A 14,922-nucleotide genomic window follows, 5' to 3' on the forward strand; every position below is an offset into this window, starting at 1 on the left:
TGACGGAGCCGCCCAACGAGCTGGGGTGAGCCTGGACCTCCTGTCCCACCAGCCTCCCACCCCACAGCCCGGCCTGGGCACGGTCACCCTGTCCCCATCCAGCTCGGACATCTCTGGGGAGCGGTTACGGTCACCCCAAAGCCGGACAAAGGTCACTGCTAAACTCCCGGGCCAGCCTCAGGGGTTCTTGGTCCACTCAGGGGTCATCTCCAAGCTCCTGGTCCTGCCTGGGGATCTGTGGGGCAGGGACATCTCTGGGGACCAGGGAGGTCCAGCTGTGGGTTTGGGACATCTCTGGAGACCAGGAAAGCCCAGCTGTGGGTTTGGGACATCTCTGGGGACCAGGGAGGTCCCATGGTGGCTTTGGGACATCTTTGGAGACCAGGAAAGTCCAGCTGTGGGTTTGGGACATCTCTGGAGACCAGGAAAAGTCCAGCTGTGGGTTTGAGACATCTCTGGGGACCAGGGAGGTCCCACTGAGGGTTTGGGACATCTCTGGGGACCAGCAAAGTCCAGCTGTGGGTTTGGGACATCTTTGGGGACCAGGGAGGTCCCATGGTGGCTTTGGGACATCTTTGGAACCAGGAAAGTTCCACCGAGGGTTTGGGACATCTTTAGGGTCCATGGAGGTCCCACTGAGGCTTTGAGACATCTCTGGGGACCAGCAAAGTCCAGCTGTGGGGCTGGGACATCTTTGGAGACCAGCAAAGTCCAGCTGTGGGTTTGGGACATCTTTGGGGTCCATAGAGGTCCCACTGTGGGTTCGGGACATCTCTGGGGACCAGGGAGCTCCCACTGAGGCTTTGAGACATCTTTGGGGACCAGAGAAGTCCCATGGTGACAGCCCTTGACCCCCTTGGTCACTCCTGTCCTCTCCAGGGTCTCGGCCAAGACGGTGCCCGTGTACCTGCAGGACTCCATCACCACCTGGGAGGTCCTGGCCGTCAGCATCTCCCCCACCAAAGGTACGGGGTCATGGAGGACAAGGGGGGTCCTGGGGTCAGCAGAACATCCCCAAACCTTATGGGGGGTCCGTGAGACCTGAAGGTCCCCTAAAGCCTGGAGGGGTTCACCAGGATTTGAGGGATCTCCAAAATCTGAGGGGGACATGCCCCAAAGCCTGGTGGCCATCCTTGGGATTTGAGGGATCTCCACGGAACTTGAGGGATCTCCTAAACGTTGGGATTCAAGGGGTCTCCTAAACCTTGGGAGGACTCTCTGGGTCTTGATGGATCTCCTAATCCTTGGAAGGATCCCATAGTTCTTGATGGATCTCCTAAGCCTTGGGAGAATTCTTTGAGATTCAAGGGATCTTCCAAACCTTGGGAGGACTCCATGGATCTTGAGACATCCCCCAAACCTTGGGAGGACTCCATGGATCTTGAGGGACCTCCCAAACTTTGGGATTCAAGGGGTCTCCTAAACCTTGAGCAGATCTCACAGTTCTTGATGGATCTCCTAGATCTTGTGAGGACTCTGTGGGTCTTGATGGATCTCCCAAACCTTGGGAGGACTCTGTGGGCCTTGATGGATCTCCCAAACCTTGGGAGGATCCCACAGTTCTTGATGGATCTCCCAAACCTTGGGAGGATCCCACAGTTCTTGATGGATCCCCTAAACCTTGTGAGGACTCTGTGGGTCTTGATGATCCCCTAAACCTTGTGAGGACTCTGTGGGTCTTGATGGGTCTCCCAAACCTTTTGAGGACTCTGTGGGTCTTGATGGATCTCCCAAACCTTTTGAGGACTCCCTGGACTTCCAGGGACCTCTGAAGACCTCAGGGCTGCCTTGGGGACACGAGGAATCCCCAGCCCCAAACCCTCACGTGTCCCCAACCCCAGGGCTGTGCGTGGCCACCCCCTACGAGATCACGGTGATGAAGCCGTTCTTCATCGACCTCCGCCTGCCCTACTCGGTGGTGAGGAACGAGCAGGTGGAGATCCGCGCCATCCTCTACAACTACATGAAAAACCCCATCACGGTCAGTTGGGGACATTTTTCTGGGGACGCCAAAGGTCACCCTCTCCGGAGCTCAGGTGTGACCTCCTTGTCCCCGTCCAGGTGCGCGTGGAGCTGGTCCACAACCCCGACCTGTGCAGCGCCTCCACGGCCAAGCGGCGCTTCCAGCAGGTGCTGCAGATCAAGGCCGAGTCCTCGCGCGCCGTGCCCTTCGTCATCGTCCCCCTCAAGCTCGGCCAGCTGGACGTCGAGGTCAAGGCAGCCGTCCGCGACCGATACATGGGCGATGGGGTCAAGAAGAAGCTCCGGGTGGTGGTGAGTGGCCACTGGCAGCCGTGGTGGTGGTGGTGGTGGCATCTACGTTCTTGAGATGTTCCCAGCATGGTGGCATCCATGGTGTTCTCCTTCAGTGGTTGGGCGGCCACCATGGGTGGGCCAGGTCCACCACAGCAGAAGGGGGTGGTGGGTGGTGGCACGTCCAGTCAGCCGTGGTGGCACCAAGGGGTTGGTGTGTGTGGCCAGTTTGGTTTGATTGCTTTATTGATTTGGAGTTTTTAATCAATATCTTCATTGATCACCTGGATGGGATCAGGCTGACCATGGGATTTGATATTTCAATCAATATCTTCATTGATCACCTGGATGGGATCAGGCTGACCATGGGATTTGATATTTCAATCAATATCTTCATTGATCACCTGGATGGGATCAGGCTGACCATGGGATTTGATATTTCAATCAATATCTGCATTGATCACCTGGATGGGATCAGGCTGACCATGGGATTTGATATTTCAATCAATATCTTCATTGATCACCTGGATGGGAGCAGGCTGACCATGGGATTTGATATTTCAATCAGTATCTGCATTGATCACCTGGATGGGATCAGGCTGACCATGGGACCTGATGCCCTCATTGATTTGGTGGTTTTAATCAATATCTTCATTGATCACCTGGATGGGATCAGGCTGACCATGGGACCTGATGCCCTTATTGATTTGGTATTTTCAATCAATATCTTCATTGATGATCTGGATGGGGTCACCAAGCTCAGGCTGACCATGGGACCTGATGCCCTCATTGATTTGGTGTTTTCAATCAATATCTTCATTGATCACCTGCATGGTGTCACCAAGGCCAGGATGACCATGGGACCTTGATGCCCTCATTGATTTGGTGTTTTCAATCAATATCTTCATTGATCACCTGCATGGTGTCACCAAGGCCAGGATGACCATGGGACCTGATGCCCTCATTGATTTGGTATTTTTCAATCAATATCTTCATTGATCACCTGCATGGTGTCACCAAGGTCGGGCTGACCATGGGACCTGATGCCCTCATTGATTTGGTATTTTTCAATCAATATCTTCATTGATCACCTGGATGGGGTCACCAAGCTCAGGCTGACCATGGTGGCCACACAATGAAGTTGGCCAAGACACAAGAGTCACCTTGGGGTCTCCAGGACCTCAGCGACCTGTGTGACCTGGTGTGGCCTCCTGGGGATGTCCCCATGTGTCACTGGGGGTACTGGTTTATTCTGGGAGGCCTCTCCCGGCGGTCCAGAGGGGCTGGGACGGGGAGGACCCCAGACCCAAGCCCACCCTCACTGCCGGGCTCTGCCCTGGACAGCCCGAGGGGATGCGGCTGGAGAAGACGGTGAAGATCGTGGAGCTGGACCCGCAGAACAAGGGAGTCAGTGAGTGACATCTCTGGGGAGGTCCCACGGTGGCTTTGGGACATCTTTGGGGACCAGGAAGGTCCCACGGTGGGTTTGGGACATCTCTGGGGTCCATGGAGGTCCCATGGTGGCTTTGGGACATCTTTGGGGTCCATGGTGGTCCCATGGTGGGTTTGGGACATCTCTGGGGTCCAGGAAGGTCCCACGGTGGGTTTGGGACATCTTTGGGAACCATGGTGGTCCCATGGTGGCTTTGGGACATCTTTCAGGATCAAGGAGGTCCCACAGTGGGTTTGGGACATCTTTGGGGTCCATGGTGGTCCCATGGTGGGTTTGGGACATCTCTGGGGTCCAGGAAGGTCCCACGGTGAGACATCTCTGGGGTCCATGGAGGTCCCACAGTGGCTTTGGGACATCTCTGGGGTCCAGGAAGGTCCCACGGTGGATTTGGGACATCTCTGGGGACCAGGAAGGTCCCACCGTGGGTCTGGGACATCTGGAGGGATCAAGGAGGTACCTCCAAGCTCAGGTTTGGGACAACTTGGAGGACAAGGGGCGTCCCACCACGGAATTGGAACATCTCAAGGGACAAGGGACACCCTGATGTGGGGTGGGGCTGGGTCACCTCAGGGGAGGATTTGGGGTCACCACGTCCACCCCACCGCACAGACGGGGTTCAGGAGGAGCGGGTGAAGGCCGCGGACCTCTCGGACATCGTCCCCAACACCGAGTCGGAGACCAAAGTCAGCCTCCAGGGTGAGCACCACGGAGAAGACACATGGGGACAACCTGGTTGTGGGGTGGGACATCTTGAGCGTGACGCGTCCTCTCGTGGCCCAGGCAACCCCGTGTCCATCATCGTGGAGAAGGCCATCGATGGGGCCAAGCTGCAGCACCTGATCGTGACGCCGTCGGGCTGTGGGGAGCAGAACATGATCGGCATGACGCCCACGGTCATCGCCGTCCACTACCTGGACAACACCATGCAGTGGGAGACCTTCGGCATTGACCGCCGGGCCGGCGCCATCGAGCTGATCAAGAAAGGTGGGAACGGCCCCAGAATGGTGGGGATGGCCTCAAAACGGTGGGAATGTCCTCAAAATGGTGGAAATGTCCTCAAAATGGTGGAAACGTCCTCAAAATGGTGGGAAAGTCCTCAAAATGGTGGGAATGGCACCAAAATGGTGGGAAAGTCCTCTAAATGGTGGAAACGTCCTCAAAATGGTGGAAACGTCCTCAAAATGGTGGGAACATCCTCAAAATGGTGGGAATGGCACCAAAATGGTGGGAATGGCACCAAAAGGGTGGGAATGTCCTCAAAATTGTGGGAACGGCAATGAAAATGGTGGGAATGTCCTCAAAATGGTGGGAACGTCCTCAAAATGGTGGGAACGGCAACAAAAGTGATGGGAATGTCCTCAAAATGGTGGGAACAGCCCCGAAAGGAGTGGGAATGGCCCCAAAATGGTGGGAATGTCCTCAAAAGTGGTGGGAGTGTCCCTCGGTGTCCTCTCTCGGGTCACAGAAGGTCCCTATCATCCGAGGTGGTGCAGAAGGTCGCTCCTCTGGAGGTGACCTGGGTTGGGTGATGCCAGTCTGGGGTTTCCAGAGTTACTGGTGTGCACTGGGAGGGGCTCCAGAGTGGGTTGGTGGCCTGAGGGTTCCTCAGCTTGGGTGGGTGCTCTTTGTGTTGGCCAACGGTTGGAGAACATTGGTGGCCTGAAGCCACCACTGGCCACTTCTCATGTTGACCAACTGTTTGAGGCCCTTGGGTGCAAGCCATCCCTTGAGTTGAACAACGGTTGGAGAACATTGGTGGCCTGAAGCCCACCCAGGCCACCCCTTGTGTTGACCAGCAGTTGGAGAACATTGGTGGCCTGGAGCCACCACCTGCCGCCCCTTGCGTTGACCAACGGTTGGAGAACATTGATGGCCTGGAGCCACCCCTCACGTTGACCAACAGTTGGAGAACATTGGTGGCCTGAAGCCCACCCAGGCCACCCCTTGTGTTGACCAGCAGTTGGAGAACATTGGTGGCCTGGAGCCACCACCTGCCGCCCCTTGCGTTGACCAACGGTTGGAGAACATTGATGGCCTGGAGCCACCCCTCACGTTGACCAACAGTTGGAGAACATTGGTGGCCTGAAGCCACTACCAGCCACTCCTCATGTTGACCAATGGTTGGAGAACATTGATGGCCTGAAGCCACCACTGGCCACCCCTTGTGTTGGCCAACAGCTGGAGGCCATTGGTGGCCTGAAGCCCACCCAGGCCACCCCTCTCATTGACCAACGGCCATCTCCTCGCAGGTTACACCCAGCAGTTGGCCTTCCGCAAGCCCGACAGCTCCTACGCCGCCTTCCTTAATCGCCCCTCCAGCACCTGGTGAGGGACCTGCTGCCACCACCACCACCACCCAGCCCAGGTGACAGGAACAGGTGTGACCCTCAGGTGTCCCCATCTCCAGGTTGACCGCCTACGTGGTGAAGGTGTTCGCCATGGCCAGGAAGCTGACGGACATCGAGCACGGCGAGATCTGCGGCCCCATCAAGTGGCTCATCCTCAACAAGCAGAAGCCGGACGGGGTCTTCCAGGAGGACGCGCCCGTCATCCATAAGGAGATGGTGGTAGGGGGACACCTCAACCCTGTCACTGATGGTGGCCGAAGCTCGGAGGACCTTGGGTGGAGGGTGGGAGGTTTTGTGGGGGTTTTGGGTGAAGGTCTGGTGAACTTTGGGCGTTCCTGGGGTGAAGGTCAGGTGAGCCTCAGGAATTCTTTGAGTGTTCCTTGGTTGAAGTTCAGGTGGGTTTCGGGTGTTCCTTGGGTGAAGATCAGGTGTTCCTTGGGTGTTCCTTGGGTGAAGGTCAAGTGTTCCTTAGATGGTTTTTGGGTGTTCCTTGGACGTTCCTAGGGTGAAGGTCAGGTGAGCCTCAGGAATTCTTTGAGTGTTCCTTGGTTGAAGTTCAGGTGGGTTTCGGGTGTTCCTTGGGTGAAGATCAGGTGTTCCTTGGGTGGTTTTTGGGTGTTCCTTGGAGTTTCTTGGTGTGAAGGTCAGGTGAACCCCAGGAATTCTTTGAGTGTTCCTTGGTTGAAGTGCAGGTGGGTTTTGGGTGTTCCTTGGTTGGTTTTTGGGTGTTCCTTGGAGTTTCCTGGGGTGAAGGTCAGGTGAACCTCAGAAATTTCCTTGGGCATTCCATATGTGAAGGTCAGGTGAAGGTCAAACATTCCTTGGGTCTTCCTTGGGTGACCCTTGGGTGCTTTTTGGGTGTCCCTTGGGCAAAGTTGAGGTATCCCTTGGGTGTCCCTTGGGTGTCCATTGGGTGTCCCTTGAGTGTCCCTTGGATGTTCCTCACCTGAAGGTCAGGTGAAGGTCAGATGTTCTTTGAGTGTCCCTTGGGTGACATTTGAATGTCCCTTGGCTGTCCCTTGGGTGAAGTTTGGGTGTCCCTTGGGTGTCCCTTGATTGTCCCTTGAGTGTTCCTCACCTGAAGGTAAGATGAAGGTCAGATACCATTTGGATGTCCCCTGGGTGTCCTTTGGGTGTCCCTTCAGTGTTCCTTGAATGTTCCTTGCATGAAGGTCAAGTGAAGGTCAAACATTCCTTGGGTGTCCTTTGGGTGTCCCTTGATTGTCCCTTGGGTGCTCCTCATGTGAAGGTCAGATGTCCTTTGGGTGTCCTTTGGGTGTCCCTTGGGTGTCCCTTGGGTGTTCTTTGGGTGTCTCTTGAGTGTCCATTGAGTGTTCCTCACCTGAAGGTCAGATGTTCTTTGGGTGTCCCTTGGGTGTCCCTTGGGTGTCCCTTGGGTGTTCCTTGGGTATCCCTTGCGTGTTCCTCACCTGCAGGTCAGATGTTCTTTGGGTGTCCCTTGGGTGTCCCTTGGGTGTCCCTTGGGTGTTCCTTGGGTATCCCTTGAGTGTTCCTCACCTGAAGGTCAGATGTTCTTTGGGTGTCCCTTGGGTGTCCTTTGGGTGTCCCTTGGGTGTTCCTCACCTGAAGGTCACATGAAGGTCAGATACCCTTTGGATGTCCCTTGGGTGACATTTGAGTGTCCCTTGGCTGTCCCTCAGACCGGTCAAGGACAGATCTTTGCAATGAGCTGCTGGTGGACCACCGAGCACTTGGAAAACCCCAATCCCGAGGTTTTTTCCCTCTTTTTTGTCCCACAGGGAGGCTACCAAGGTGCCGAGCCCGAGGTGTCCCTCACCGCCTTCGTTCTCATCGCCCTGGAGGAGGCACGGGACATCTGCAAGGACCACATCAACGTGAGTGACCCCACAGGTGACATTCCTGAGGTTCCGGACCACTGTGGAAGCCACCTGAGATGCCAAATTCTCCACCCTTGGTTCCCAGAGCTTGGACGACAGCATCAACAAGGCCGCCGGGTTCCTGGCGCGGCGCTACGAGCAGCTGGCCCGGCCCTACACGGTGGCCCTGGCGTCCTACGCGCTGGCCCTGGCCGGGAAGCTCAAGAGCGAGAGGATCCTCATGAGGTTCTCCAAAGGTGACGTCTCAAATGTGGTCAAAATTGAGGTGAAAGGAGGTGGATTTGGGTTCTCATGAGGTTCTCCAAAGGTGACGTCTCAAATGTGGTCAAAATTGAGGTGAAAGGAGGTGGATTTGGGTTCTCATGAGGTTCTCCAAAGGTGACGTCTCAAATGTGGTCAAAATTGAGGTGAAAGGAGGTGGATTTGGGTTCTCATGAGGTTCTCCAAAGGTGACTTCTCAAACGGGGTCAAAGTTGGGATGAAAGGAGGTGGGTTTGGGTCTTCAGGAAGTTCTCCAAAGGTGACACCAAACCTTGGGTGGAAATTGGTCAAAATTGAGGTGAAAGGAGGTGGGTTTGGGTTCTCATGAGGTTCTCCAAAGGTGACTTCTCAAACGGGGTCAAAGTTGGGATGAAAGGAGGTGGGTTTGGGTCTTCAGGAGGTTCTCCAAAGGTGACACCAAACCTGGGGTGGAAATTGGTCAAAATTGGGATGAAAGGAGGTGGGTTTGGGTCCTCATGAGGTTCTCCAAAGGTGACGTCTCAAATGTGGTCAAAATTGAGGTGAAAGGAGGTGGGTTTGGGTTCTCATGAGGTTCTCCAAAGGTGACTTCTCAAACGGGGTCAAAGTTGGGATGAAAGGAGGTGGATTTGGGTCATCATGAGGTTTTCCAAAGATGACGCCTCAAACGAGGTCAAAGTTGGGGTGAAAGGAGGTGGGTTTGGGTTCTCATGAGGTTCTCCAAAGGTGACGCCTCAACAGGGGCCAAAATTGGCATCAGGAAAACTGGTTTTGGGTCTTCATGAGGTTCTCCAAAGATGACACCAAACCTGGGGTGGAAGTTGGTCAAAATTGAGGTGAAAGGAGGTGGGTTTGGGTCTTCAGGAGGTTCTCCAAAGGTGACGTCTCAACAGGGGTCAAATTGGGGTGAAAGGAGGTGGGTTTGGGTCCTCATGAGCTTCTCCAAAAGTGACACCTCACCTTGGGGTTAAAAGGGATGAAAATGGGGTGAGGGGAGGTGGTTTTGGGTTCTCCTGAGGTTCTCCAGAACAGATTCCTCTCCCAGGGTGGGAATTTGGGGTCAGGGGAGGTGGTTTTGGGTCCTCCTGATGTTCTTGACGGTGACACCTCACCTTGGGGTTATGAGGGATGAAACTGGGGTGAAGGGAGGTGGTTTTGCGTTCTCCTGAGGTTCTCAAAGGTGGTTTTGGGTTCTCCTGAGGTTCTCCAACCTCACCTTGGGGTTATAAGGGATGAATCTGGGGTCAGAGGAGGTGGTTTTGGGTTCTCCTGAGGTTCTCCAGAAGTGGTTTAGGACCCTCCTGAGACAACACCTCACCGGGGCTGTAACTTGTGGCCGGGCTGAGGTGGCCGTGGGGGTCCCTGGTGGCCGAAGGTGTCCCCGATGTCCCCGCAGGTGGGGCCAGCTGGGAGGAGCGCAACGCCCGCACCTACAACATCGAGGGCACGTCCTACGCGCTGCTGGCCCTGGTGCAGATGAAGAAGTCCGAGCTGGCCGGGCCGGTGGCCCGGTGGCTGGCCCAGCAGAACTACTACGGAGGGGGCTACGGCTCCACCCAGGTGGGACACGGGACATCCCTGGGACACCTGGTGGCGCTGGGGGTGACAGGGATGGGCGTTGTCATTTTGGGGACGTCTTGGGGGGCACAGGAGCCAAAGGTCACTCAGGAGAGTTTGGGGGTGCTCCAGGTGATGTCCCCAAGCCCTGGTAACACTGGTGTCCCCTCAATGCCACTCAGAAGATCTTGTGGGTTCTCCACCAGTGTCCCCAAGCCATGGTGACCCCGATGTCCCCTCAGGCCACCATGTCCACCCAGGAGTCTTTGTGGGTTCTCCATCAGTGTCCCCAAGCCCTGGTGATCCTGGTGTCCCCTCAAGGCCACTCAGAAGACCTTGTGGCCTCTCCGCCAGTGTCCCCAAAGCCTGGTGACCCCGATGTCCCCTCAGGCCACCCAGGAGAACTTGTGGGTTCTCCATCAGTGTCCCCAAGCCCTGGTGATCCTGGTGTCCCCTCAAGGCCACCATGTCCACCCAGGAGTCTTTGTGGGTTCTCCATCAGTGCCCCCAAGCCCTGGTGATCCTGGTGTCCCCTCAAGGCCACTCAGAAGACCTTGTGGCCTCTCCGCCAGTGTCCCCAAAGCCTGGTGACCCTGATGTCCCCTCATGCCACCCAGAAGTCCTTGTGGGTTCTCCATCAGTGTCCCCAAAGCCTGGTGACTCCAGTGTCCCCTCAGGCCACCATCCTGGTGTTCCAAGCACTGGCCCAGTACCAGGTGGACACAGAGCTGGTGTCCCCAAGCCCAGGTGGACACACAGCTGGTGTCCCCAAGCCCTGGTGATCCCGATGTCCCCTCAGGCCACCATCCTGGTGTTCCAAGCGCTGGCCCAGTACACACAGCTGGTGTCCCCAAGCCATGGTGACCCCGATGTCCCCTCAGGCCACCATCCTGGTGTTCCAAGCGCTGGCCCAGTACCAGGTGTCCGCGCAGGACCAGCAGCAGCTGGAGCTGGACGTGTCGGTGCTGCTGCCGCGCCGCGCCAGCCCCGTCCAGCACCGCATCCAGAGCATTGTCACCTGTCCCTGGCATTGTCACCTGTCCCTGGCATTGTCACCTGTCCCTGGCATTGTCACCTGTCCCTGGCATTGTCACCTGTCCCTGGCATTGTCACCTGTCCCTGGCATTGTCACCTGTCCCTGGCATTGTCACCTGGCACTGTCCCTGCCCCTGTCCCTGGCACCTGTCGCCTCTCAATGTCCCCTGTACTCTCCTGATGTCACCTGTCCCCTTCCCAATGCCCCCTGTCCCCTCTCGATGTCCCCAATGTCCCCTGTCCCCTCCCGATATCCCCACCGTCCTCTGTCCCCTCCTGATGTCCCCAATGTCCCCTGTCCCCTCCTGATGCCCCCAATGTCCCCTGTCCACTCCCGATGTCACTACGTCCCCTGTCCCCTTCCCAATGTCCTCTCCTGATGTCCCCTGTCTCCTCCCAATGTCACCAATGTCCCCTGTCCCTCCTGGGGATGTCACCTGTCCCCTCCCAATGTCTCCTGCCCCATTCCCGATGTCCCCTGTCCCCTCCTGATGTCCCCAGTGTCCCCTGTCCCTCCTGGGGATGTCGCCTGTCGCCTCCCAATGTCCCCAATGTGCCCTGTCCCGTCCCGATGTCCCCAATGTCCCCAATGTCCCCAATGTCCCCTCAGACCAAGCACAACGAGGACTTCACGGTCAAGGCGGAGGGCGTGGGCAAGGGGACAATGACAGTGGTGACCGTGTACCACGCCAAGGTCCCCGAGAGGGAGGACAAGTGTGACAAGTTCCACCTGAGCGTGGACGTGCAGGAGGTCGACAAGGGTGGGTCCCCAGCTGTCCCCTCCCTGTCCTGGCGGTGTCACCGCCAGCCCCTCCCCGTGTCCCCTCTGTGAGTGCCTCGTGTCACCTGTGATGTCACCTCGGTGTCCCCACCCAGGCAGGGAAGAGGAGGACGTCATCAGGACGGTCAAGATCAACATCTGCACCAGGTGGGGACATTGGGGACGCTGGGGACAGAGGGGATATTGGGGACACTGGGGACATTGGAGACAGTGGGGACATTGGGGACATTGGGGACATTGTGGGGAATGGGATGGAGGGACATTGGGGACAGGGAGGAAAAAAGGACACTGGGGACAGGGGTGGGGAATGGGATGGAGGGACATTGGGGACAGGGAGGAAAAAAGGACACTGGGGACAGGGACATCAGGGAGAGGATGGGGACATTTGGGACAGGGTGGGGACATTGGGGACATTGGGGACAGAGATGAGGTGTTGGGGACAGGGACATCGGGGAGAGGATGGGGACATTGAGGACAGGGAGGGGACATTGGGGACAGGGAGGGGATGTTGGGGACAGGGACACTGGGGACACTGGGGACATGGGGGACATTGGGGACATTGGGGACATTGGGGACATTGGGGACATTGGGGACATTGGGGACATTGGGGACACTGGGGACATTGGGGACAAGGATGATGACACTGGGGACAAAAAGCACTCACCTTGTCCCATGGGGACATTGGGGACATTGGGGAGAGACGGGGGTGGGGACAGGCGGGGTGGCCTCAGCTGTGTCCCCACAGGTACCTGGACACCGTGGATGCCACCATGTCCATCCTGGACGTGTCCATGCTCACGGGATTCACACCGGACGTGCAGGACCTCAGGAGGGTCAGTGTGGGGACATGGGGACACTGAGGGGACACCATAGGGACATGGGGGCACCAGGGGAACATGGGGACACTGAAGGGACATGGGGACACCACAGGGGACATGGGGACACTGAGGGGACATGGGGACAAAGACAGGGGACCCCAAGTCTTTGTGCCATCATGTGCCACCATGTCCCCTCATTGCCACACGTGCGTCCTCGTGTCCCCACATCCTTGTTGTCCCCATCTGTCCCCACGGTCCCAGTGTCACACTGTCCTGCTGTCCCCATTGTCCCCTGTGCCTGGTGTCACACTGTCCCTGCTGTCCCCGGTGTCACACTGTCCCCACTGTCCCCACCGTCCCTAATGCCCCCAATGTCACTGTGTCCCCACTGTCCCTGGTGTCACACTGTCCTGCTGTCCCCATTGTCCCCTGTGCCTGGTGTCACACTGTCCCCGCTGTCCCCAACGTCATGCTGTCCCCGGTGTCACACTGTCCCCAATGTCCCCAATGTCACTGTGTCCCCGCTGTCCCCGGTGTCACACACTGTCCCCAATGTCCCCAGTGTCACTCTGTCCCCAATGTCACTGTGTCCCCGCTGTCCCCAGTGTCACACACTGTCCCCAATGTCCCCAGTGTCACTCTGTCCCCAATGTCACTGTGTCCCCGCTGTCCCCGGTGTCACACACTGTCCCCAATGTCCCCAGTGTCACTCTGTCCCCAATGTCACTGTGTCCCCGCTGTCCCCGGTGTCACACACTGTCCCCAATGTCCCCAGTGTCACTCTGTCCCCAATGTCACTGTGTCCCCGCTGTCCCCAGCTGTCCGAGGGCGTGGACAGGTACATCTCCAAGTTCGAGCTGGACCAGGACAAAGAGCGGAGCAACGTCGTCATTTACCTGGACAAGGTGGGGACATTGGGGACACTGGGGACACGGGGGTGCTGTCCCCAATGTCCCCCGTACCCCATGTCACACTGTCCCTGCTGTCCCCAATGTCCCCAATGTCACTCTGTCCCCAATGTCACTGTGTCCCCGCTGTCCCCGGTGTCACACTGTCCCCAATGTCCCCAGTGTCACTCTGTCCCCAATGTCACTGTGTCCCCGCTGTCCCCAGCTGTCCGAGGGCGTGGACAGGTACATCTCCAAGTTCGAGCTGGACCAGGACAAAGAGCGGAGCAACGTCGTCATTTACCTGGACAAGGTGGGGACATTGGGGACACTGGGGACACGGGGGTGGGGACAGGACTGGGGTGGTGGCAGGGGCAGGATGGGACAGTGGCAAGGTGGGACAGGGACAGGGACAGGGACAGGGAGAAGGTGGGACAGGAGTGGGGACAAGATGGGACAGGGACCAAGGTGGAGTTGGGGACATGAGCAGGGACAGGAGGGTGACAGTCGTGATGATGAAGGTGGGGACAGGGGGGACACTGGGGACAGGGACAAGATGGGACAGGAATGTGAGAGGACAGGGATGCGGACAGGGACAGGACAGGGACAGGGGTGAGGACAGGGACAATGCCGGGGGACAGGGGTAGGGACAGGGACAGGACAGGGACAGGATGGCACAGGGATCAGGATGGAGTTGGGGACATGGACAGGGACAGGAGGGGGACAGGGCTGTGACAGGGACACAGCTGGGGACAGGGGTGGTGACAGCAGCAGTCTCAAGGTGGTGACAAGGACAGGGATGGGTGGGGACAGGACCAGGTGTGCTGGGGAGGTGACTCGCAGCCTGTCTGAGTGCCACCCCCATGTCCCCTGTCCCTGTCCCTGCCATTGTCCCTGTCCCCTATCCCCTGTCCCGATTACTGTCCCTGTCACTGTCTGATGTCCCTGTCCCTGTCCCCGTGCTGTCCCCAGGTGTCACACAGGGCCCAGGAGTGTTTCGCCTTCAAGGCCCACCAGAGGTTCCAGGTGGGGCTGATCCAGCCCGCGGCCGTCAGCGTCTACAGCTACTACAGCATCGGTGGGTCACTGTCACTGTCCCTGTCACTGTCACTGTCCCTGTCACTGTCACTGTCCCTGTCACTGTCACTGTCCCTGTCACTGTCACTGTCCCTGTCACTGTCACTGTCCCTGTCACTGTCACTGTCCCTGTCACTGTCACTGTCCCTGTCACTGTCACTGTCCCTGTCACTGTCACTGTCCCTGTCACTGTCACTGTCCCTGTCACTGTCACTGTCCCTGTCACTGTCACTGTCCCTGTCACTGTCACTGTCCCTGTCACTGTCACTGTCCCTGTCACTGTCACTGTCCCTGTCACTGTCACTGTCCCTGTCACTGTCACTGTCCCTGTCACTGTCACTGTCCCTGTCACTGTCACTGTCCCTGTCACTGTCACTGTCCCTGTCACTGTCACTGTCCCTGTCACTGTCTGATGTCCCTGTCCCTGTCCCCAGTGTCACCCAGGTCACCTCTGTCACCCGTGTCCCCATCTCCTTGTGTCCCACTGGCTGATGTCCCCTCTGTCCCCTGCCATCCCCTGCTGTCCCCTCTGTCCCCCGCTGTCCCCTGCTGTCCCCACTGTCCCCACTGTCCCCACTGTCCTCACTGTCCCCTGCCATCCCCTGCTGTCCCCA

General features: G+C 57.5%; 1 protein-coding gene across 1 annotated transcript in view; it reads left to right on the forward strand.

The window, feature by feature from the left end:
* The window catches only part of LOC102043273 (complement C3-like), a gene marked incomplete at its 3' end in the record, with an annotated part of 38,564 nt that overhangs the window by 23,272 nt on the left and 370 nt on the right, over positions 1-14,922 (forward strand). The window contains exons 22-38 of the mRNA XM_014311492.1: positions 880-965; positions 1,842-1,981; positions 2,062-2,274; positions 3,598-3,664; positions 4,316-4,402; positions 4,487-4,690; positions 5,956-6,031; positions 6,114-6,273; positions 7,815-7,910; positions 7,999-8,149; positions 9,550-9,713; positions 10,592-10,720; positions 11,326-11,506; positions 11,622-11,673; positions 12,272-12,359; positions 13,163-13,249; positions 14,204-14,309. Of these exons, the coding sequence (XP_014166967.1) occupies positions 880-965; positions 1,842-1,981; positions 2,062-2,274; positions 3,598-3,664; positions 4,316-4,402; positions 4,487-4,690; positions 5,956-6,031; positions 6,114-6,273; positions 7,815-7,910; positions 7,999-8,149; positions 9,550-9,713; positions 10,592-10,720; positions 11,326-11,506; positions 11,622-11,673; positions 12,272-12,359; positions 13,163-13,249; positions 14,204-14,309 (2,087 nt within the window). The remainder of the gene's footprint in view (positions 1-879; positions 966-1,841; positions 1,982-2,061; positions 2,275-3,597; positions 3,665-4,315; positions 4,403-4,486; positions 4,691-5,955; positions 6,032-6,113; positions 6,274-7,814; positions 7,911-7,998; positions 8,150-9,549; positions 9,714-10,591; positions 10,721-11,325; positions 11,507-11,621; positions 11,674-12,271; positions 12,360-13,162; positions 13,250-14,203; positions 14,310-14,922) is intronic.

This window comes from Geospiza fortis, unplaced genomic scaffold (genome assembly GCF_000277835.1).
Source record: "Geospiza fortis unplaced genomic scaffold, GeoFor_1.0 scaffold105, whole genome shotgun sequence".
Taxonomy (NCBI): Eukaryota; Metazoa; Chordata; class Aves; order Passeriformes; family Thraupidae; genus Geospiza; species Geospiza fortis.